Source organism: Manacus candei, unplaced genomic scaffold (genome assembly GCF_025592945.1).
Source record: "Manacus candei isolate 608988 ecotype Guabito, Panama unplaced genomic scaffold, ASM2559294v1 h1tg000005l, whole genome shotgun sequence".
Lineage (NCBI taxonomy): Eukaryota > Metazoa > Chordata > Aves > Passeriformes > Pipridae > Manacus > Manacus candei.
The window spans coordinates 9,689,970-9,713,118 of NW_026138053.1; the positions used below are offsets into that span (position 1 = coordinate 9,689,970).

Below are 23,149 nucleotides of genomic sequence, written 5' to 3' on the forward strand. Positions count from 1 at the left end.
CCATCCAGCCCTATTGCACTGTCTGCTCCTTCCATGTAACAGGAATTATTACACTGTACCTGCATTACTGCCAGGACAGTGGTGCCTTGTGTGTCTTTTAAGCACTTAATCACAGTTTTAAATGTTTGATTTGAGCTTTATCACTTGTATTAAATGTGTTTTGATGCATCTCGGAGAGCTTTGAGGCTGTAAGAATTGTAGACAGCCATGGGAGAGGATTTTTCCTCCTTTATAGGAGGCTGTTCAGCAGTGGTATCATTATGCTCAGGCACATCACTCTACCCAGGCCAGAGTGGATGGGTTTGAAAATGAAGCCTCTGAGGTGAGAAATACCTTTATTTTCTTGCTGTTTCCACTGGCTGTTTCTCCCATGAGCTGTGAGGCTGCTTTAGACACTGCTTTGTGTGCTGGGAGTGGCTGCTGCCCTGGGGACCCCAGGAATGAGGGGCTGGAGAGCGTGGGATGAGGGGTGCTGCATGGTCACCTGCTGCAGGGCAGCCCTGCACTCCCTGGGATTCATACTCAAATTATCCCCTCTAAAAGCCTACAATCCAGTTAGCTGTAAATTCAGGAATATAAAAATACTCCCACCAAGAAACAGCCCACTATAATGGTATTCCCAGTGTTGAATTTGAGTATTGAAGGACTGTTTCTTGCCCCAGCTGAGGTTTCTGTGACCAAGGAGAAGGACACTCTTTTAAGGAATTATGTAAAGTAAACTATCCCCAAATCCCACATTTTGCTCAAGAAATCACTGCACACCCAAGCTGCTGTGAATGGCACCTCCTGTTAGTGGGACTCAGGCATTTTCATACCTGCTGAGTGCTCATCACTATAGCAAGTAAAAATGAACGATTAAACCTATTTTCTTTCCCCTCCTGGTTGATCCTGGATCCCATTCTGCATTTAGGAATCTACAGGTGGATCTTACCCAGACTACAGTACCTGCTTGCAGGTTGTGCCTCCCCTTTTGAGTGGAGCCCAGGGATCCCAGCAGGCATCCCAGCTTCCTCCCCCAAATCTGTTCCCTAAGGTGAGAGGAGATGGAGCGGAACGGCTGCAGATGCTTCTTACTTGTCTTGTGCTGCCACCGAGTGGACTTCGGCCCACGGCAAGCCCAGGCAGAGCTTTCCCACTGCATTCCTGCTCCTGAGTTGCTCAGGATCACACACAGTTCCTGGTGGGTGTGATAAGGGGTTGGGCAGGACGTGCCAGTGTCAGACCCCCTTAGAGTCCCCAGGTGCAGGGGATCAGTGCATTTATGAGTGGTGGCTCTTTTTAGGGAAAGGGCACAAGCACTGACTCAGGAGCTGGACCTTAAAGCCGATGGAGTCAGGCCTTGGGAGTCGCTTCCCAGCTCTTGGTCCTTGGTAATTCCCAGCCTGGAGTGTTATTTATTGACAGTGTTTGCTGTGGCTCATGTCACTTGTTTTCTTCTTGCCCTCAGGTGACTCCAGCCCGGAGTGAGAAGCGCAGCTCCTCGTACCTCATTTCCTCCCCGGAGCCCGGCCCTGTGGAATTCCCGGCTCCGGGATCCACAGTGCGTTACACAGAGTCCTCCCTCAAAAAAAAACGTGTGTATTGAGCCTGGAACCCTCTCTCCTGCCTGGAGGGGACAAGGCAGGCCTGGACCTCTGCTATTTATTGCTGCCTTAACTCCACACACGTCATCCTGCTCCCTGGGTGGTTGTGGTGGCCCAGGAGGAGCCCCCTCTGTCACGGCACATCCAAGGACACGGTACGTATGTGAGGGATGGCTGGTCCTTGGTGGTCTCACTTTCCCTTAGGACAAGAGGGGACAGTGTTGGCTTTGTCACCTGCCCCACAGAGCAGCTGAGGGCCAGAGCACAGTGACTTGGGAGCTGTGGCAGCTCCACCAGCTGAAAGCAATAAATCCCTGAGGAAGGAAAGCTGATCCTTTCTCCAGTCCTCAGGCTGAGGAACTTAAAAGAGGAAGTCTTGATAGTAATTATTTTGTATTTTTTTAACTCAGAATGTGTGGTTTTTTCCAACCTGACTTTTTCCAGGATTAAGAGTTCTGCATTTACAGCCTTGGCATTTTTAATATTTCCTCTCAGTCCTGGAATGAAGCGATACCAAATGTACTCCCAGAGCCTCGGTGATGTTCTCAATAAATGGCTGGTAAAAGGAAGATGTAATACTGTGCTGCCTTGGAATTTTCAGTGGCATTTGGATAGGTGACAGTTGGACAGTGGAGTAACCTTTATCTGCTTTTAGGCTGAGACTCCGCAGCTTTTCCTGGGAGGCAGTGATTTCCAGTGTGTGGATGTACCTGTCTAACACAGGGGGTGTGGTGAAGCCCCTCCTCCTTCCACAGGTGTGTGGGACAGCTGAGCCAGGTGTGTCCCAGCTCTTCCAGGGCCACCCACAGCCATTGTTTCCCAGATTGAGTGCATTTTCCTTTTTCCCTTCTTTTTTTTTTAAGACTTCTTATATTTTTAGCTTATTAAGAATTGTTCTTTTCTGTTGTCAGTCTTTATAGTTAAAGATTAGCAATCCATACTTTTGCAGTCGGTGTTGAGAGGTAAAGGAGGAGCCAGCCCTCATTCCAAGGAATCCTTGGAATCCTTTGCCTTGGAATCATGCAGCAAATCCATTTGGACTGAGTTCACCGAGGCCACAACCTTCCTTACTCTTCCTAGTTAATACTGAAGCCATTTTTCAATAGTGATTTTTTTAAATAAAAAAAAAAAGTTTTAAACTTTGCCTTCCAGGCTTTGGGATGTGATCAGGATCCATATTTTCAAAGCTTAAAAACAAAAAATTCCAATCACAATCCCTCCTCCCTCAGCTGCTGGGCTCTGGAACTGGCCCACCTTTTGTGCACAAACAGAGAACAGGAGCCTTTCTGGGATTCTACCTGTATGTATTGATAAATTCACTTGTAATATTTTGTTCCAACTGTTTGTATATGCAACTTTCTCAACTTGTTACACTTTTCAATGAAAATAAATTGTTGGTACATATTTAAAGTGGTTTTCTGTGAGAGAAAAACTGTCCTGGACTACTTCAGTCAGGTTAGGTGGGAAAGGTTGTTTTTTAAACATGTTCTGACCACTATTCATATGGAAGTTTTATTTGAAAAGCTCTTTCTCTTTTTAATTTATGATTAAAAAGGTAGGCACATGGAGAAAAAAAAAAGTTCTTTAATAATTTGTTTGTATAAAGAGTAACAAAGTGCTTACAGATTTAACTCAGCTTCCTAAGTGACATACAGAAACAACAGGTAACACTGTAAAAATAAATCTGACCTCGTTGGAGCTCATAATTACAATTTGATATGTATATATTTATATATATATAAAGACATCTTCCTATTATTGCCAGAACTGAGTATCTCCTCAAAGCATTTTCAAACTGTGGTAGGAAAACATTATAGCCCAAATTTAGGGTCAGCAGAAGGTTCCAGTTAAACCACTGTTGGATGAAGCCTGAGGGGTCACAGCCAAGAGCAGCTCAGAGGGAAATGGTCCCATGGGCTCTCCTTGGGTACCTGCACATGGGCTTGGGCTGGGAGTCAAATGGTGGTTAAGGAATATGTGTCCCAGGTGTTCCCGGGGTGCTCAGGCCTCTCTTTTCCTTTAGACAATGACCCCCCAGGTTCTGCACATGGATTTGTTTCTTTTCCATCCCCAAGTGTGTCATTAATCCCTTCCTGTCCTTCACCCTCAGCACGAGCTGAGGAGCAGCATCACGCAGCTTCAGTGGGCAAGGTGTGTAATGGGGAGGGGAGACAGGAAAAGCAAATCTGTTTATCCAAAAACTTCACTGAAATGCACAGCTGTACCCACCCCTCCACTCTGTCTTGGTTGGTATTTTTGAACACAACACTTTTTTTTTTAAATACATGTAAGAGCTCAGAACTGGGGCCTGGTGGGTTAAGATGAGCTGAGAATTTTAGCTTTGCATTTTTATGCCAGAGTTGGTTTTTTGTTACTAACATTTAAGTAAGTGCACATGAAGAATATTTGTCAGGCAGACTTTAAAACTGCCTCAAAACTCTGTAAAATTATTAAATGGCTGTATTGTGCCTTCCTATATGCACTGGCTCAGGTTTGAGATGTGAGAGCTGGCACTGAGAACTGCAGTGGGTTTTGTCCCCACACTCAGTTCACACCATCACATCAATCAGGGCAGTCCCAATTGTGGCACAACCATCATCAGATAAGGATAAAACTGCCCTGCAACAAAAGCAGCAAAGGAGCTGCAGCTCTTTCCTCCCAGACCTTTAAATTCATTTGATCCAACTAAAATTCAAAGGAAAACTGTTGGCAAAAGAATCCTTTCTCCACATGGGCCCAGTCAGAGTACAAATTACAGTAGTTAAAAAAAATGAAGAGCATTGGCCATACGTATTTTTGATGCACATTAAGTACTGACAGTATAAAAGAAATTAATTACATTTTACTCATAATTGTTTCAAATCCTTGGATCAAGTTGTGGAAGGTCGTGCGCTCATCGTGTTTGTATATCCAGCACTTCCTCATCAGCTGGTCCACCTGGAACAGGGACAGGGACATTTTTAAAGGAGAGGAACATCTCATTGGGTTTTCCAGTAAAGACAGAGGAGCAGATTCCCACTGCTATGAACAGAAACACCTTGGCTTTGTCAGGATCAGTAAGGACCCAAACCAGAGGGGTTTTTGTAAGTTGAGGTCTTAACAGCTTCACCTACAGGTGTGCTACACACCCAGAAAGGCTGTATTGCAAAAACTAGAAGGATTCCAACTGAATTTTCATGGATACAGGTATTACAGCAAGTCCTTAACCCCTCTGAAGGGACATCACCAACTTGGGAATGTTAATATCAAAAACCATCTTAAAATAATGCTTCCAAACCTTGGAAATGCCTTTTTCACAGCACAGCTGAAGGTTTTCCTACCAGAGTGGCCAGGCCTAGTTAACCATGGACCTCTGGTGTTAATTCAGTGTCCAAGGACATGGCTCTGGCTCCAGGCGCATCCGTATCCGTCCCTTACCTCCTCTGGGCAGGTGGGTGGTCGTGGCAAACGCTTGTCGTCCTGCAGGACACGCACCAGCCGTGCCACCGTCATCTGGCCCTGCGTGGGGCCGATCATCTTCAGGAATTCCTGTGGGAAAAGTAAGAGTCAGCTGGGCATCCCTCAGCCAGCACAAAAAAAGAACCACAAGGGTTGCTTTCCTAAGATAAATCAGTCCAGTGGAAGGTGTCCCTGCCCATGGAAGGGGGAATGATGAGCTTTAAGGTCCCTCCCAACCCAAGCCGGTCTGGGATTCTACAATTCCACCTCTTTTTTTCCAAAAATATTAAAATTATGGGATTTCAGCAGCTTCAGCAGCCATTCTGTCACAAGCACTTACTGCCATGGGACTGGACTCAGAGTCACAGTAGGTGAGCAGTTCATAGAGTGTCACCCCAAAGGACCAGACATCTGAGGCAATGTAGAACTTGCTCTGCAGCAAACACTCCGGGGCATACCTGGGGATCCAAGGGACAGCATTATTAAAGCCAGCTCTGGAGGCACATTCCATGTTTGTAGAGTCCTTGTACCTTAGTTAATGTGGGATGCCAAGTAAATAGTAAAACGTAGCAAATAAGGTACAATTGTTACAACTCACTGTGAAACTAAAGGAAACGAAAACCAAAACAGTGGGAAAATTAAGTGCAGGAAAAAATAAATGGCACAAGAGTACAGTCTACCAGGTGCCTTTTCCATGTTTTCATGGTGTACCTTTACTTGGGCCTGTTATAAAAACAGGAAGAACCCTGAGGATGCCCAGAGCCTGAGGGCACAGGAGCAGAGCAGGCCATGCCCTGCGCAGCATGGCTGCAGGAGGTGGGTTGTGGGGCAGTACCAGAACACGGGGCTGTCGCGGTCGTCCTTGACCGTGTAATATTCCTTGTCGGTCTCAATGGCCTTGGTGAGCCCGAAGTCCCCAATCTTCACCCTGTTCTCACTTTCCACAAGGACATTTCTCGCTGCCAGGTCACGGTGCACATACTGACAGGAGCCCAAGTAGTCCATTCCCTGAGAGAAGAAAGAAAGCCTGTCATCCTTGGTCCTCCAATATTTTAATCCCTGTTTTTCTGCACTTCGTGCTTCACATGGTCTGACCACGCTCTGCACTCACGTCTCTTCCTCCCTTTAGACTTGCACCTTGCTCCTTCCCTCTTGCCAACCCACACTCCAAGTGCTGCCCTCCCTCCCAATACTCCAAATTCTGCAGCAGGAACAACTTTTCAAAACAACTTTTAAGCAAGGGAACGTTCTAATTATTCCTCCTCTGATCTTTGTGCCAGTAGCACCCATAGCAGGGGAGAGACTGCTTTAGGATTCAGGTCCTTGGGGACAGAAGAGAATGGGTTCGTTCCTGACCTCTTTTCCTCTTCACTCTGTTAAATTAGATATTAAACTGATCCAACAGCTCCGGTCCCAGCTCACCTTGCAGATCTGAACCGCGTATCTGAGCAGCTGCTTGAGATTGATTTTGTTCTTGTTCCGTGGGAGATACTCCTTTAGGCTCCCAGAGGGAAGAAATTCCATGATGAGCTTAATCCCACTTCCTCCTAAAACCAGAGCATGTTTAGTTTGCACACAGGTGACGCTTCTCAGGCCATGAATACCAACAGCTTTTGAACAAGCCTGCAGCACTGGTAGCTAAATCCCATCACTCTACCAATCCAGGAGAATCTGTTCCTGGCAGGACATTTATAAAATGCTTTATTTTCAAAGGAAAACCCTTATGCTTTCAGTGTACACTTTTAAATATTCTATACAATTTACCATCTTCTGTGCAGATGCCCTTGTATTTGACGATGTTGTCATGATAGAGATTCCTCAGGATTTCTATTTCCTTCTTGAGGTCAGCAATGTGGTTCCCTCCACTCTCTGGCTTTAGGGATTTCACTGCCACTTGCTCCCCTGTGTTGTCACCTTCTGGGTCATATCTGCAGAGTTCAACCTTGCCAAAGTGGCCCTAATTGGGAGAGAAAAGAGCATTATTGGGAACACTGTTCACTGACAGCAACACTAAAGCACTATTTTAGGTGTTTATGATCCACATCTCCTATGACACAGCACATGGCTGTGGGGACATACACATACACACTGATCTGTGTTCTGTGTCTGACATTCCTCTTACCTCTCCCAAATCCCGGATTCTTTTCAAGAATCGTTTCTCAAAGAGAGTGGGATCGACCTCAGTAACAGGCTTCTTCTCTGACACAATATCAGGATCTAGGAGTGGAAAAACATGGTCAGAAAAAATCTGGACAGAAAAAAAAAAAGGTTAGACAGATTCCTGCATGGACACCTCGGTCTCAACACCCCAAGGCATCCTTGCTCACTTCAGTCTACTGCTGTTACTGTGCCTATCCCACTGTCACAATTTTCCTGCTTTCTGACAGGGAATTCCTCCATACCTACAGGCCAGTCTATCTCTTGCTGATCTTCCCTCACTTTGTGGGTTGGTTGCTGGGTCTGCTTCCAGATCAAGTTTTCTCTGGGTGTACTTCCCACCCTGCAGTAATTACTCGGCTTCCCTGAGTATTTACTACATCTACATCTACAGACATGGTTAGTCCCTGTTGCAGGGACACAACACAGCTGTCAGCACAGCCAACAGGGAAGACAGAAGTCAGGTGTCCAGTTTAACCAAATAAATCAGCCTTGGGTTGGAATGAGATGATCCTTAAGGTCCCTCCCAACCCAAACCATTCCAGGATTCCATGATCCCTACCCCGATGCCTTACTTTGCTCCTCCAGTTTGTTGATGTCCCTCATGATGGCCCTGAAGAAGGGTCTCTGGTGGGGGTCATAGTTCATGCACTGTTTCATCAGGTCTGCCAGCTCCTTGCATGACGGCGTGGCCAGCACAAAGTGCCCCTCGTAGAACCTCTCCTTCTGTGGGCACAAACAGACACTCCTGAGTGAATTGTAGCCTCAAAACCTCAGGATTCTGAGCTGGGGGAATGCTTGGACTCAGGGAGCTAAGAGGTATATTCCAACCTAAATGATTCTGTGATTCTACGTTCTGCATCAGAAGACCATTAAATCCTTAACTTGTCATGAACTTTGCCAAGGAAATCCCCCTTTTCAGCTGGAACTCTGATCTCCTACCAGTAAAGAATTACTGTTGTGCTGCATCTGGTGTTGTTTGGAGCAACCACTTAACACACATGAAGTTTTTACACTTTTTTAAAAGATTTCACCTTTCAGAAGTTATTTTCTGCCAGGTTTGCCATGTTCCTCATGTACCAGGACAAATGGCTGAGGGGAAACGCTTGCCAAGGACACACTGGTTGCTCCTCAGGAGGTACCAGCGTCAGGGCAGGGGGAATGAAGGGTGGTTTTGTGCATTCCCAAGCTCTGTGGAGCTATCCCACATGCAGGAAGGGGGCTGGAGCCAGGGCAGGGAGTTCCTGAACCAGCCTGGGCAGTGACTCAGGCACTCGGACATTTCCTTTGCTGCCTTGCTCCGTCACGTTCCCAGCACAGCAATACTTCCAGAGGGAGAAAGCACATTTGGAACAGATGCAATGAACACAAACTGCCAGCAGAACAGCACAAGATATTTCAATTATTTAGGATTCAGAGTGAACCACAATGGTGTCCCACAGGAGACCATCCGGAACTGGTGTCTGAAAGAAACAGGAGCAGAACTACAGAGCTGACTGGGAGAACCTCACTCAGCTTGCAGCTGGGCACAAGGGTTAGAAAAGGCTGGGAGAGCTGGGGGTGTTCATCTGGAGAAGAGAAGGCTCCAGAGAGACCTTAGAGCCCCTTCCAGTGCCTAAAGGGGCTCCAGGAGAGCTGGAAAGGGACTTGGGACAAGGGAGAATGGGTTCCCACTGCAAGAGGGCAGGGTTAGATGGGATTTTGGGAAGGAATTCTTCCCTGTGATGGTGGTGAGGCCCTGGCACAGGTTGCCCAGAGAAGCTGTGGCTGCCCCACCCCTGGAAGTGTCCAAGGCCAGGTTGGACGGGGCTTGGAGCAACCTGGGATAGTGGAAGGTGTCCCTGCCCATGGCAGGGGGTGGAACAGGATGAGCTTTGAGGTCCCTTCCAACCCCAAACAGTCAGGGATTCTGTGAAAAAAAACAGTGTGAGCACATCAGAAGTGTTCAGTCGCTGCTGTGCTTCAACAAGGTCAGGTTGAAGCAATAATTAGCAATTTTTGATGTAAGGACAAGAATTTCTGCTGCAACCTGTGGCAATCCAGATGGGATCAGCCCCTTATCCAGTCCAGCTGAGCTGGTTTTTTGTGAGCTAAAAGAACTAAAACGAGGTTTGGAAACTGAAGTGCCAAAGGGGATGGATCTGAAATGCCAAAGCAAAGTTTGTGTAACATGGTTTTACCTCTGCCAGTGTCTTGTCTTTCAGTGGAATTTCTCCATTGTAGCAGATTTCCCACAGGGTTGTACCAAAGCTCCACTTATCTGCTGCAATGCTGAGATTTTTGGAGTCTTCAACACACTCAGGTGCAATCCAGGGAATTCGCTCAACACGTTCTTGGATAAAACACAGGATCCACATTGTGGGGTGAATACCAGGAGTGGAAAACCAGCCTTCAACTGAATTAGTCTAACAGCTGCTTAACTGAAATAAACTGGAGCTGCAGTATTTGTCCAGTTTTGGGGAAATGCTGATTCTCAAATCCCTGTTCCCAGAAGGATGTTCCTATGGCTTTTACAAGGAGCCATCCAGAAACAGATTCCTTCTGTCCTATCTCATGAGATGTAACATGTTTTTTTAAGAGAAATTGATACTCTAAGCACCCACTGTGTAGTTCTCAGATCCATAAAAGCTGATAACTTCTATTCTAGAGCCAGTTCTGGCTGGTATAAATGATATTTCTTCCTTTCCCCTTCCCCACCACACTAGAGATCCCATTCCTGGCCATACCTTGCCTGGACAGCACCGTTATGGGTATTCCTGGGTCACTCAGCTTTATGAAAGGACCATATTCAGTATCAATTCCCTCTCTTGCCAGAAGGATGTTTTTAGTGCACACATTCCCATGGACCAAATCCTTATCCTCCTACAGAAAAGTTGGAAAAGAACAGTGAGTGCTCCAGCATATCCAACCATGAGGGATCACTGTAATATACTCCAAACTGAAATCCAAAAAGCTTGGAAAAAACTGGAGAAAAAAAGGAAATGAGAAGTAGGGAAACATACTGTTCACACTTAAGCACTTGTATTTTCCTGGGTGGAAAATTAGGCTGCAGCAGCCCCCGGCAATGCCTTTGCCAAGGTGCCTCTTACCAGGTAGCTCAGAGCACTTGCAAGTTGTTTGGCGACTTTGAATTTCCAAGGAGTTGTCAGGACTTCACTTTTCCGACGCATGAACAGATCCAGAGGCCCAAACTCCACAAACTCTTCAACCATGATATCTGCAAAGTCAGGGGCACCAAGTCAGTACTGCAATAACCAGTGTCTGGAGTCATTTCATGGGCCTGTCACTGTGTCCCCTCTGCTCCTAGGCCAGAGGTTATCCAATGTCTTTGTTTCACCCTCCTCAGGGTTTATTTCAGTGCCCAGAGTCCACATTAAAAGACTGAGTGGCTTCATGTAGTAAATGAACAGTAAACCCAAACAAAGCATTTCAAAGCTCACAGGGCAGAGCCTTCCCAGGGAAAAACCTCCTACCAAAAGGCTGGTTTGTATCGACACTGTCACTGTCCCTCTGGCATTCCAGCCTTAGAGAATCACCCACATTCAAAGACAGTGTTGGAAGGGGAGACTTTTTAACAGAAAGGACTTTGCAGCTGCTTTGCTGTTCCAATTCCACTCTTGAAAACTCAAGAGGCAGAGCTGCCAAGCCCATCTCCCCTGTGCCAGGGCCAAGCTCAAAGACTGTCCTGTCCTTCCCAAACTGCTCCTGGGAATGTTTCCTGGACTCACTTTCCACGTCCCGGATGCAGACGCCGTGGAGGAGCACGATGTGCTTGTGGGACACCTGCCTCATCATGCTGGCTGTCTCAAAGAAGGCCTGTGGGAAGGGGACAGAGGTCAGCACTGAACTGCTGCTCCTGGTGCCAGTATTCCAGGAGTTTAACAAATCCAGAGCATCAGGGAACAAAACCTTGTATAAAATCACTCTTTTTAGCCACATGAACAGTGGTGGGGATGTGCCATCCCTCTGCCTAAAACCACGAGCTGTGCCTTCAGCATTTTCCCACCCCCAACCTCTTTTTTAAAGACTTTTCAGAGTTATCCACTGTTGGAAATGATATAACTTTCCTAATCAATTTTTTTAATTACTGGTTTAAATTAACTTTTTAATTAATTGTTTTAATTAACCGTAAACAGTGTATTCATCATAAGCAGTGTAATTTTTCACTTTAGGCAGCACATAGCTAAAGTTTTTATCATAGCTATTGTTAGAGTTTGATTGGAAAATCCATGGAATTTTAATTTTGCTAAACTAACCCAGATAAGCTCCAATGAACAAAGCCTGGGGGAGCTGAAAGCTGGACACCTGGAATGCAGAATTTAGAGCCCTCCAAGGATATGTTGCAGTAACCAGAAGATAAAGAAGAGACTTAACAAAGACTAACAGAGACTAACAATCTGGGAAAAAGATAACAAAAAGACAGAAAATGTGGACTAATTAGCAGGAGAAGTGAGAAATCAATAAGCAATAGAAGATAGAATGCTAATTAATAAAGAGAATTATGTCATTTAGAAGCAATAAACACTCATTTCTTTGTTTGTTAAAAAGGTGTAAATAGGTGAAAAGTTCTGAAAGTCTTGTGCATGTAAGTGGAGCCATTCCCTAAGTACCCAAGCCTGGAGTAAAGTCATACTAGTTCTAATTTCTAATCCTAAAAAAAAAGTAGAGTTTGATTTATCCTGATGTTTTCAGTGACAACACAAGGCCCAGTATTTGCAGGACACACAAAAAGGAACAACTTGCCAAGGAAATATCTCTGTGGCTGGGGTCCAAGACTTTGAGCAGGACTTTAATCTCTTTTTCATTTTGATATCCTTCGTTCTCATCATCCTTGAGGTTGAGCATCCCTGAGTAAATCTGTGTTCTCGTCCCTCTTCCAAGGTGTTCACCCTGAGACACAACACACCAAAAGTTTCTCAGACACGGAGCAAACAAGGGTAGTGTTAAACAAATATTTGAATCTGCACTTTACTCTGTCTCTCCAATTGATTGAGCTACATCCAGACTTAAAATTATAACAGTGAGAACCCAATGTCAGTTCAGTTATTCTGTACTTGAATGATCTCTGAGCATCCTCACCACCTAAACTCCTGGGATATTCTACCTCCAGAAACATCAAACAGGTTGCCTGTGATTTAACCTTACCAGACTAAACAAATGAATAAATAACAACTGGCCTCTTATTCACAATGAGCTGCTGTTGAGGTGATCTTTAATGTGTTTCCAAAAGTTAGAGGAAGTAATATTTCAATGGAATGCTTTGTTTGGGTAAGTAATTTCCTCCTCAGTAACAGAGGATTCCACTTGAGGGTATTTTTGCAGGAAGCCTGAATGCTGACTGTAAATATACCCATCCAGAAACAATCACCACCATTTCTATCCTGCACACTCAGTGATGCAACTAAAAAAACCCCGAAACCTTTTTATTTAACAGAAGAAGACAATGGGATGATTGAAGAGCTCTTTTTAGAAACATTAAATCTGATTTGTGCACTCAAGTCACTGTGTGTTTGTTGAGGTTTATTCAGGTGGATCTGCATCACTGACTGTGAACAACTATCAGAAAATTTGGGGAAATTTAGAACACAAAAATCTGAATGCTCAGATTGTCCAGAGATTTTGAATACTTCACCTTTTTTACTGTAGGACGTTGTCTTAAACCTCAAGTTGCCCGTTTCTCTGATAAGTCAGGCTTTAAAAAAATACAGCCACATTTAGCAACAAAACAGCTCTTAAAACTTTCATGAAACGACCTTAGAAACACCTCTTTTACATTAGAAAACTGCTCAAATATCAAGTTGATTTCTAGTGCAAGACATCTTTTTTTTTCACACGAGGACATACAAAAATTTGGATTCTGCAATCAGAGGATTTAATAAAGATTCCAGTGAAGTTTTGCTGAGGAGAAATAGGAGTGGCAGAACCAACCACGATGGGGTGACTTTGTGTCACGTGACTGGGACCAGTGGCTGCCACAATCTGGGATTCCAGGAGCAGCCCAGGCACCCACCTGCAGGATTTCTTCCTTGCGGATCCAGTGGAAACTCAGCTGCCCCATGGAATAAGCAGGCTGCCATTCCTGTGCCTTCTTGGTTGCAACCAGCAGGTTGGAGATTTCTGGAGGGAAAAAAGAAACTTTGACCTGACTTCTGCTCATCATTCAATAGAGAATTCACTAAAGCACAGCTACATATTTATAGTATAAACACAGTGTTAATATTTACAATACTGGGGCTGAAAAAAGCAACTGAATAGTGTTTTCTGCACAAAGAAAGACTGAGAGAGGCAAAATCTCTGCTGTCCATGAAGTAAAATATCCCCCACACTCCCTCCTGCCAACAGGTACATCTCCTTTCCAGTGTGTAAGGAGTAGCTGGAGTCTCCTCTCTTTACCCTCATCAAAATTCCTTGTGCTCTGAGAAACGCTCACAGTCTGTTCCCAGAGCACTGGAATTAAACTGGGGAATGGGAAATGAACAGAAGGAAAAGGCTCAAAAACCCAGTGCTTCCTCCCCACTGCTTCTGGTCAGGGTAGATGCAGAAATTTTGCACATGAATTTTGACCTCCAGGCATTATTTATTATGAGATGATGGATTTGGATGTGCGTTTGCATCCAGCCTTCCCACTGCTGGGAGCAGAGTATGGGTGCTGGGGCTAAACCATCACCTGGCACTTTGAAACCATCAATCATAACCACACACTGCAAAAACTGCTTTATTTCTGCATCCCCTAAACTTCTTAGTGAATAACCAATAAAATATATTCAAAAAGAAGGAAAAAAAAACAGGGAAGAGAGAGAAAAGGAACAGCACTAAATCCTGCTGTACTTAATGTCAATGAAAAGCTGAAGTGGGCACTCAACTCCCTGACCCATTTTATTATATATTATTCCAAACACAGTCATCAAAATGTAACCAAAATGTCCAGTGTCAAAATGTACAATTTCCCCCTGCTCCAGATAATTCTCCATGTTCTTCATGTGCTCAGTGTCTCTGCAAACCCCTCAGAACATCAGGTATTACCGTGGCTCAGTTCTTCCCCTGGTTCTAACAGGAAACCATTATCTGATCAACACAATCACACCACTGTGTTTCCTCTTTCACACAAAATTCAGCTGCAAGACACTGGTAGTTCAGAGCAAACAGCTTCAGTAAGTGTTGGCATCAAGAGTTCAACAAGTGCATGATTGTCCCAGCCCCTAAAATGTGGCCTCACAGATGATTTCCTGCCACAAGGCTGTTCTTGCCATCACTTGCAGACCAAAAGCTGCTTCATGAAGATGAATTGAGTGAACAGCAGCTCATAATGAGAGCAAACAGCTCCAAACCAAGGGTTACAACCCTCCTTTGCCACAGCACAAACTGAACACACTGAGAATCCCTCCTGTTCCTGGAGGTTATTTTCTTGCAACAAAAAAAATTCTTGAAGGCCAGGTTACCTCTTGGTCTGGGTTGGCAGCACCTCTTCAGTGTGAAGCTGATGTTGTCTGTCCGAAGGATTTGTCCTTTCAGGTGATCCATCAGCTCTTTTAAGGATGCAAAAGACTTGTTTGAGCCGTGGAGGAAGTACCCGCCTTTCTTCACCTCAATCTGGAAGTTCTTGTACTGCCCTGAGTTATTTATCACCTGGGATTAGTAAGAAAAAGGGAAAAAAAGAAAGCAAATATGTTTGTAAAGGCATAAAAGCTTCCCAAAACCTTTGCAATCACAAGTAGGAGCAGTTAATCACTTGATCCTAAGGCAGGGTCCTCTAATCAAAGTGCAACAAAGCAGGACAAGATCTAAAATTCCTGTAATCTTCCAGTCCCAGGAAGGCTCATAACAACAGAGCAGAGCAGCAACATATAGATGCAAGCCCCTCACAAACCCAAATTATAGCTTTGGTGTTTTAGAGCTCGAGAATATGCAGAAGTTCTGCCTCTTTTGGAGGAACTTTCTCTTCACTTGGTCAAGAATTGCAGAACCTGGACCACTGTGGTTTCAAAATCTCAACTTAAAAATAGCAGAAGTCCCTTTCACAACCCACATTGTTCAACCACTGAAACAAGATTTCAGGTTGTTTTTGAGACCTTCCAGTTTCATTCAAAGGTGGTGAGGAAGAAAAACTTAACTTTTGGACTAGCCCATCTCAAGACTTTTCAAGGTCTCCCCCCTACACCTGCTCCCTCACCTCTCCCCTCCCAAAGCTTCACAATGAGCCTGAATGTTTTCCAAGACAAAATTCCTTTCCTGTCTCACTGCCTCACTGCCCTGTCTGTTGGAAGACAGTGCTGATCAGCTGGGTTTTTTTGCAAATATCATCAGAAGATGAACCCACTATCAAATATCCCTTCTTGACCTCAATTAACATTTTTCCCTAAGAGCTTATGTGCATTTTTACAATTATTATTCTTGTGTGAACACTCTAAATATTCTCCCAACATATTGAGTCAGGCTCCCAGCTGAGGTCAGTGTGGGAACAGAAATAAATCCTTATAATTAAGTCCATGTTCAAGAAGGTTCTCAAGGGAATTGGAACCATTCAAGGTAAGTTGCAGTAACAAATTCTCTGTGTCATTCTCACACCATATGAGTTTTAAATGCTTAATTTCCATCATGTTTTATTGCTAAAACTGGAGATGTTCTGGAGTCTTCAGCTCATTATCAGATTCCTGCTGGGAATGCCACATCTGACCTACCTCTGAGCCTTCCAAACAAGTCACTGTCATGAGGATGTGGTTGAAGTTCGTGCAGCTCCATCTCAACACGTATGTTCCCACCTCATTCCCTTCCTGGCGCAGTTTGTTGATGGCATATTCCGTGCTGGAAGGGAATGTTCCATGAGGAAAACCAACAAATGAGCATCCAAAATATATTATTATTATTATTGTTATTGTTATTATTACAGAATCAAACCAGTTGGAAAAGACCTCTGAGCTGCACAGAGCAAGGGAGGAAAGATTTATCAAGGGGAAATTCTGCAACCAACATATGGTGCATATGGTTTTCTACATCCTGCATCCTAAACCTAAAAGGAAAAGCCAAAAGGTGGGTGGAAGGGAAGACAATTCTTTTAGGTATTTAAAAAACCCAAGGCTTTGTTCATCCTTCCAAGGACTGCCAGGGTCAGTGTAGACACACTTCAGCTGTACCTAAAATATTCCCATCTGTTCATAGCCACTGGTGAAATAAGTCACAAAATATGCCCTTGGGGAGGAAAATTTGGTTTTATAGATGAATAAATTTCTGTGGAGAGAAAGAGTGAATTTTTTCCATATAGTCCTTAACAAAACCAAGTTGCTCTACAACCTTCTGGTAATGACCAACCATCCAAATACCAGATTCCCTATGCAGCAGCATTAGAGGACTAATTATCCAAGTGGAAAAATAAAAGTGGCACATTTTACTGACCAGATGGGCCCATGGCAGCCATTTTTGATGTTGTGCTCAATGAGTGGAGGAGCCACATCTGTGCACAGGTAGTGGTGGGCGTCTGCTGTGAGCCTGAAGTAGCCGTCGATGAGGGACGTGAAGGACAGGGCCTCGTCGTGGGAGGACAGCTTCAGTTCCTACAACACAGAGATAGCCTTGGAAAGAATCCTTACAGCTCTCTTAAAGCATTGCAGGAATGTTTAACAGCCGGATTTTTGGCTAAAAATTGTTCTGTTCAAGGAGCCAACACCGATCATTCTCTATCCTCCCCACTTGTTACAGGCTGGAAACTTCCATTCTCCAGCATCCCAAGTTCTCCTCTAATCCACAAGATCTGGAAGGGAAACTCTTGTGCCAGTGTAGAGAAACAACTGCACTCACCAACTTCTCATGGGCACTTTTGCATCTGTCCAGTGTTAAGGGCAACATATTTCAGTGTCATTTACACTAAAAAATGTTCCTCGAGGATGTGTTCACCTGCTGCCCAACCACCCCTATGGCTCCCCATGGAAGGGAAACCCATCCCCGGTTTGGTTCTTACCATTCTTTTGTTGTCCTGTTTGTTGATGCTGACTGTGGACTCCTTAATGACAATGTGGGTGATTTCAGGAAAATAGGAAAAATTGTTCCATGACTCCCGAAGTTTGTGTTTTTCTTCATCCTTTTTGGTTTTGCCATCAGATTTTTTCTTCTTCTCTTTCTCTGTCTGTACAGACTGCAAATACATTTTGGATAAAAGTATAAGAAGAAAAGTGGGGGTTTTTGTTGCTTTTTGTTTTTACTCTAAAACAAAACATCATTACAAATTCATTACATAATTACGTAATAATTTATAATATATGGAATATAATATAGAATATAATCCATTCAAATATGTCTAATAAAGCTATTTAATTTTTTAATGCTTTTTGTGCTGTGTCTGGTCTGGTAGATAGAGTCTTTAATTTTCCTGGTAAACAGGTTGCCCACCAAGGTTGTTCAGGGTCCATCCTTGGAATTTTTCAACACCTGGATGGATAAAGCCCTGAGCAAAGGTCTGATCTCAAAGCTAACCCTCAACAGGGGGTTAGACTGGACACTTCCTGAGGTTTTCCCAACCTGTATAATCCTGTAATCCTACAGAAGTCCTTTCAATAAAAAGTTGATCTGCAGTGTCTGAAGATAATTTTTAACAGTTGTTATGCCCCCAAAAGAATCCTCTAATTCCCAGTTATCACGGGGTACTTACACTTGGCTTGAGCCTCCACTGAATTCCATTGTTTCCTGTTACCATGACTTCATACTTCTCATTGTCTCCACAATTAAATCTATTTATTTCATTCTCAGAAGAAATCAGCAAAAATGAAGTCTCAAAAATCTCTGCTCCGTAATGTTTAGTCAAGGTCTCCATTGTGGATAAATATTTCACTTTCAGGTCCCGTGCGGACACGCTGCTGTCACAAATGGTTTTGTTGTTAAACTCTTTAAGGAAATGCTTGAAAACATTATTTATCCGAATCCTGGTCAAGAAATTCCTCTGTCTGATGGTCTTGTTCAAACTTTCAGGAATATACTGTTTGTAACTAGAAGGAAAAACAATACTAGGAGTTAAAACCCCTCCTGGAAGAGAAAAACAGCAGCACCAACAGTAACAAAGAATTTATCCAAGCTCACCTGATATCCTTGGGAAGCTCTGGAAGCTTCACTTTTTTGTTGATGGCATAGTGGGAGATTGCCAGGACAGCCATGCCCAGACACTCATTCTCAATTTCATGAACCTCTTGTTCATTTCTGGGGTCCCGGATCGGTGCCAGGCCTTTCACTAAGTCATACTGACCCTGAATAGGAACAAAAAGAGCAAGTTTCCAGCTTTGCTATTTGCCACTTTGTCCATGAGCCAGCAAAAGGTCAGAGATCTCCCTGAGCAACAAGAGCCTCCCAAGACTCAAACCCATCCCCTTCGCTTATACATCACCCCACCAAAAATCCCCTTTTTTTTCAATTAACCAAAGAAATCACCACCTCTGTCCTCTTCCAGCACCTTCAACATTTGCTTTCTCATCTCCAGTAACTACTTTGTGTCTCTGCTTTATCACTGCCCTTCCCTATCCAAGGTCTCCATGGACCTCATGGGCTCATCTCTAAGCCACATAAAAGCCAAGCCTGCAAAGTCTGTGCTCTGCTTTGCTCTGGGACAGCCTGAAATGTATTCGGTTACCAAAGAGCAAAGACATTTCTGTTGCCTTATTGCATTAGTGTTCCTCTGGTATTTTCTTTCATTGTGGTTTCACAACTACATAACAAGGATTCACTGGAGCAGCTTCATGTTGTCCCTTTTTTTGAAGGATAAGATCAGGTTTCAGAGTCTGAAAATTCTGCAGTAACTACACTCAGAATTAACAGTACGTGAGTTATGCACATCAGTGCATTCAATTTACTTATTTCACAAGCCTCCATCAACTTGAATCTTCCCATTTTTTTGTGAAACCAGTTTTTGGTTTGCAAAACCACTTGGGACAAGAGAAGAAAAGTAAAACTGCACATAATCAGGCAGTGGGACAGTGGGATTATCAGTCAATTTTTATCTATGTTTTAACACCCCACAAGAAAAAAGACTCATTAAAAGGACACAGTACTGCCAGATGTATTTTAGCTTTATGATTTAAGGCTGCTGCTGTTCCTCTATAGGACTATAAGTATTAAAGTTACATGTAAATGTTTCACAAAAGGTAACTGAATTTATATCCAAAATTACTCACTATTAAAAGAAAGTACCTATAAAAATATAGACATTTTTTTCATACATTCTGCCTATCAATGGATTGTTCTTCATGCAGCAAATTCTCTTCTCCCCACCACACAGAAGCACAGAAAACTCTTATCAACACTAACAGGTACATTATATGTATTTTAGAAGTTTGAAAATAGGTCTTTCAAGCAGTCCCACAGTTTTTGTACAATGTCAGAGATACCTGCAAGTGACCCCTTACCTGTGCAAAGATGTATTCCAGGGAGAATCCATCAAGAATTGGGGTTCCTTCTGGTGCCAGCTTCTTCTCGTAGGCCTTTGCCTTCCTTGGGCAATGTCTCCACACCGAGGGCTCACTCTCACTGGTCCCGTGCCAGTTGGTGAAGTAGTATCTGGCAAGAAAAGAGAAATAAACTTTGCAAACTCCTGGGGAAGCCCAATACACTAGATACAGATTTTCAACTTCTTTGAAAAGAAAATCAGTTAAAAGGCAAAATCTGTCAATCTTCTGTTTAAATGTTACCTTAAGTGCTCCAGAGCCTGGCCTGAGGAACTGGGGAGGAATGATCATATATATATATATATATTATTATTATTATTAGAGGGATGGAGCACCTCTCCTATGAGAAAAGACTGAGAAAATTAGGATTGTTCAGTCTGGAAAAATGAAGGCTTTGAGGTGACCTAATTGTGGCCTCCCAGTGACCAAAGGGGTTCCAAGAGAGCTGGAGAGGGACTTTGGACAAGGGCCTGGAGGGACAGGATAAGGAAGGACAACCTTTCCCACTTCAAGAGGGCAGGGTTAGATGGGATATTGGGAAGGAATTCTTGGCTGTGAGGGTGGTGAGGCCCTGGCACAGGTTGCCCAGAGAAGCTGTGGCTGCCCCATCCCTGGAAGTGTCCAAGGCCAGGTGGGAGCAACTTGGTTTAGTGGAAGGTGTCCCTGCCCATGGCAGGGGATGGGACTGGATGGGCTTTGAAGTCCCTCTCAACCCAAACCACTCCGTGATTGAGACAGACAGCAAGACAGGCAGATAGATAAATAGATATTAAATGCTTTAATACAAAGGGAGGGCTGAAATCAATGTTTACGAATAGGAGAAGTCACATGCAAACATGTTTTAAAATATGTGACTGTATTTTAGTGACTTGTGTCTGACCAGAATTGGAATTCATGGATAAAGCTCCAGTTCTGGAGTGGTCAAGGCTGGTGTGTATCAGCCTCAGTGCAGAGTCAGGATCTTAAAAGCAGAAACACGATTAGTACTTTTAGTTAAGCACTTGTTAGGGAGAAATACCAACACACAGTTGTGCCAAAAAACTCCTGACAAGGACTTTAAAAGCCTTCAGAACTCCTTTGATTGAAGCCTGAAAAGCAGAGCAAAGCAAATCCTTCTGCCTCCAGGAAATAACTTTGTTTCCGTATCTCCTGTGTAAGATGAGTGATAATTAATAACTCCAATGCTTTTGTTATTTCCTGAAAATAATTATGGGCATGGTATTGTGTATTGTTTGAAATTGAGAGGAGGATTTGATCCTTTTCCTATTAAACTGCACTGATTGAGACAACTCTTACAAGTTACAAAAACAATTAGAGCCCCATTGTTTGAGGAATTGTATAAAGGAGAATCTCTTCCTTGAGGAGACCAATGGATTTGCGGTGAGGGGGGGACAGACTATTGCTATTCCACTTCCAGAAACAGGAACAGGAGCACAAGTTTTCCAATTCCCAAGTCCTGCAAACGAGCTGGAAAGGAGACTGTGTGCTCCTGAATTTCAGGAGCAGGGCTCAGCCCTCCTTTAGAGTATTTTAGTCCAGGGCACGGGTGAAAGCCTGGAAGAGGGATTTTGGGACTCAGCTCAGGAGGGTCGCCCCTGGGAAGGTGCAGCTTTGCACCTGGCCAAGGAGTGGTGGAAATGCTGGAAGAGGGACCTGCTGTTCTCTCTCACCTACAGCAGCTCTGATAGTCCTTCTTCCAAGAGTTTCCAGAAACATGGAGTGGTTTGGGGTGGAAGGGACCTTAAAACTCATCTCATTCCAACTACTCTGCCACCTTCCACTAGAAAGAAATTAGATCCCTTCTCCACACCAAGAAACACTATCCAGCTATGGAACAGTTAAACTCCTCCTCCATCAGCTCTGTGCTGATTAAAGCAGGATATTACAAAATACTGTAGTTTCTCATGCTGTAGCTCTTTTTTTTTCTTTTTAATTCGAGGCAAGTGTAAAAAATACAGGCAAGGTACAAAGTATAAAGCAAGTCCTTTTAAAATATTATCAGAAGGGTAGCAGTGTAGCAGCAGCTGACACTGATTTGAGGAGGATGGGAAGTTCACACCATCAGAAAACAATAAGCCTTCAGCAGCGTGGGAAAATCAAACATCTAAAAGCATTTCAAACGAGTCACAAACATTCATTTTAGAGATATAATTTCAATAGGACAAGACTAGAGCAAATTTATCAATGTACTGAAATTACAGAAATGAGGCTGCCAATTTAGTTTCTAAATAATTCTATGCATTTAATACACTGCAGTGTTAAATAAGCCCACATAATTTTTCTTTTTCAGAGGAATTCTGCCTCTGGCAGAGCTCAGAACAAACAAGATTCATTTAGTGAACAGTTTCACAACCCTATTGCTCACAATCTTGCAGCACTGCCCTGCTCTCAGTTCAGATGCCCAAGCCAAGACACACAATAAATGAGAAAAGAAAGAAAGGAAAACACCACTTCACCTCTACACTACAGTGTTTATTCCTGAGGAGATAAGAATCTTTAGATTTTGGTGCTTAACTCTTTCTTAAATGCATATGAAATGATGTAAAATACATATTTTTGGCCCAAATTTTGCCAGTTTTCACACATGGAGTACAAGGGACAAAAGAGATTTCCCTGCCAAACTTTAAATCCCAACTGCAAAGCTTAAAAAAATAAACCACCAGAACTTTTAATTATAAAAACCAAAGTATTTTCCACAGCTTCATCCTACAAAATGGTACAACAGAAAATTTTCCAGAAAATTATAAAATGGTACAGCAAAAAACTGTCAAAAAAAATAAAGCTCAGCATAGACTAATTTTGTCCATGTACCCATAATTATTTTCAGGGAATAACAAAAGAACTGGTGTTATTAATTATCACTCATCTTTGGGTTATGAACAGCCAAAGAAGATTTACAAGAGGGAGCTGTTTAAGCAGTTTTAAGAAAGGTGGTATTACCTCTCATCACTCACCCACAGCTGGAACATATCAATACCAAACACCACCAAACACAGCAAAACCCGGTTTTTAAACCAGAATTACAAAGTGCATCACACTTCTCATGAGTGGATTAAATCCCCGCAACTACACTTTTAAAACAACACCTTTTTTACTGAGAAAAACAAGGAGTTTCAGGGGAAAACACTCCAGGTTCACATTACACCAGAAATGTTGTATTATTCAGTCTATTATTGAAGTGAGTGATCTCAAAGCAAGAAAGGGCTCTCAATGCTCTCTAAGAGGCCATTAGAGTCCTCAGAACCTCATTTAGAGTCACTCAATTCCATTATTGTGTGGTGTTTATCTGCCCAACTTAATCAGAGCTGTTTAAATCTGAGATTAGCCAAGGTTAAGTCATTAATAGCACTAACAGACTGTGCTAGAGAAAAAAGAAAAGACTACTGTCCTCTTCCTCTTCCAGAAATAAGGACTGGGATTATGATTATTTGAAAAGCAAAGACCTTTGATGACTGTCAGTAATTTTTCCTTGGAGCAGTTCATCCAACAATAACAATTCCAGTCTGGTAGAGATCAAATGGAAACACCTACAGTCCAAGGATCAGCAAAGCC

The 23,149-nt window shown here is 43.4% G+C and overlaps 2 protein-coding genes across 4 annotated transcripts in view; one reads left to right on the forward strand and one right to left on the reverse strand.

Moving 5' to 3' along the window:
* Positions 1-2,993, forward strand: part of RAVER2 (ribonucleoprotein, PTB binding 2) — a 29,368-nt gene extending 26,375 nt beyond the window's left edge. For all 3 annotated transcript variants that reach the window (XM_051798140.1, XM_051798117.1, XM_051798129.1), the window contains exon 12: positions 1,448-2,993. In XM_051798140.1, the coding sequence (XP_051654100.1) occupies positions 1,448-1,585 (138 nt within the window). In that variant the 3' untranslated portion in view covers positions 1,586-2,993. The remainder of the gene's footprint in view (positions 1-1,447) is intronic.
* Positions 2,994-3,149: 156 nt separating this feature from the next.
* Positions 3,150-23,149, reverse strand: part of JAK1 (Janus kinase 1) — a 51,584-nt gene continuing 31,584 nt past the window's right edge. The window contains exons 5-25 of the mRNA XM_051797874.1: positions 19,559-19,709; positions 18,243-18,406; positions 17,818-18,151; positions 17,131-17,304; positions 16,569-16,726; positions 15,857-15,980; positions 14,618-14,804; positions 13,189-13,295; positions 11,922-12,068; positions 10,907-10,994; positions 10,268-10,395; positions 9,905-10,040; positions 9,359-9,510; positions 7,754-7,904; positions 7,144-7,238; positions 6,786-6,978; positions 6,444-6,568; positions 5,857-6,029; positions 5,362-5,479; positions 5,001-5,111; positions 3,150-4,520 (exon numbers count right to left, since the gene is read on the reverse strand). Of these exons, the coding sequence (XP_051653834.1) occupies positions 4,419-4,520; positions 5,001-5,111; positions 5,362-5,479; positions 5,857-6,029; positions 6,444-6,568; positions 6,786-6,978; positions 7,144-7,238; positions 7,754-7,904; positions 9,359-9,510; positions 9,905-10,040; positions 10,268-10,395; positions 10,907-10,994; positions 11,922-12,068; positions 13,189-13,295; positions 14,618-14,804; positions 15,857-15,980; positions 16,569-16,726; positions 17,131-17,304; positions 17,818-18,151; positions 18,243-18,406; positions 19,559-19,709 (3,118 nt within the window). The 3' untranslated portion in view covers positions 3,150-4,418. The remainder of the gene's footprint in view (positions 4,521-5,000; positions 5,112-5,361; positions 5,480-5,856; positions 6,030-6,443; positions 6,569-6,785; positions 6,979-7,143; positions 7,239-7,753; positions 7,905-9,358; positions 9,511-9,904; positions 10,041-10,267; positions 10,396-10,906; positions 10,995-11,921; positions 12,069-13,188; positions 13,296-14,617; positions 14,805-15,856; positions 15,981-16,568; positions 16,727-17,130; positions 17,305-17,817; positions 18,152-18,242; positions 18,407-19,558; positions 19,710-23,149) is intronic.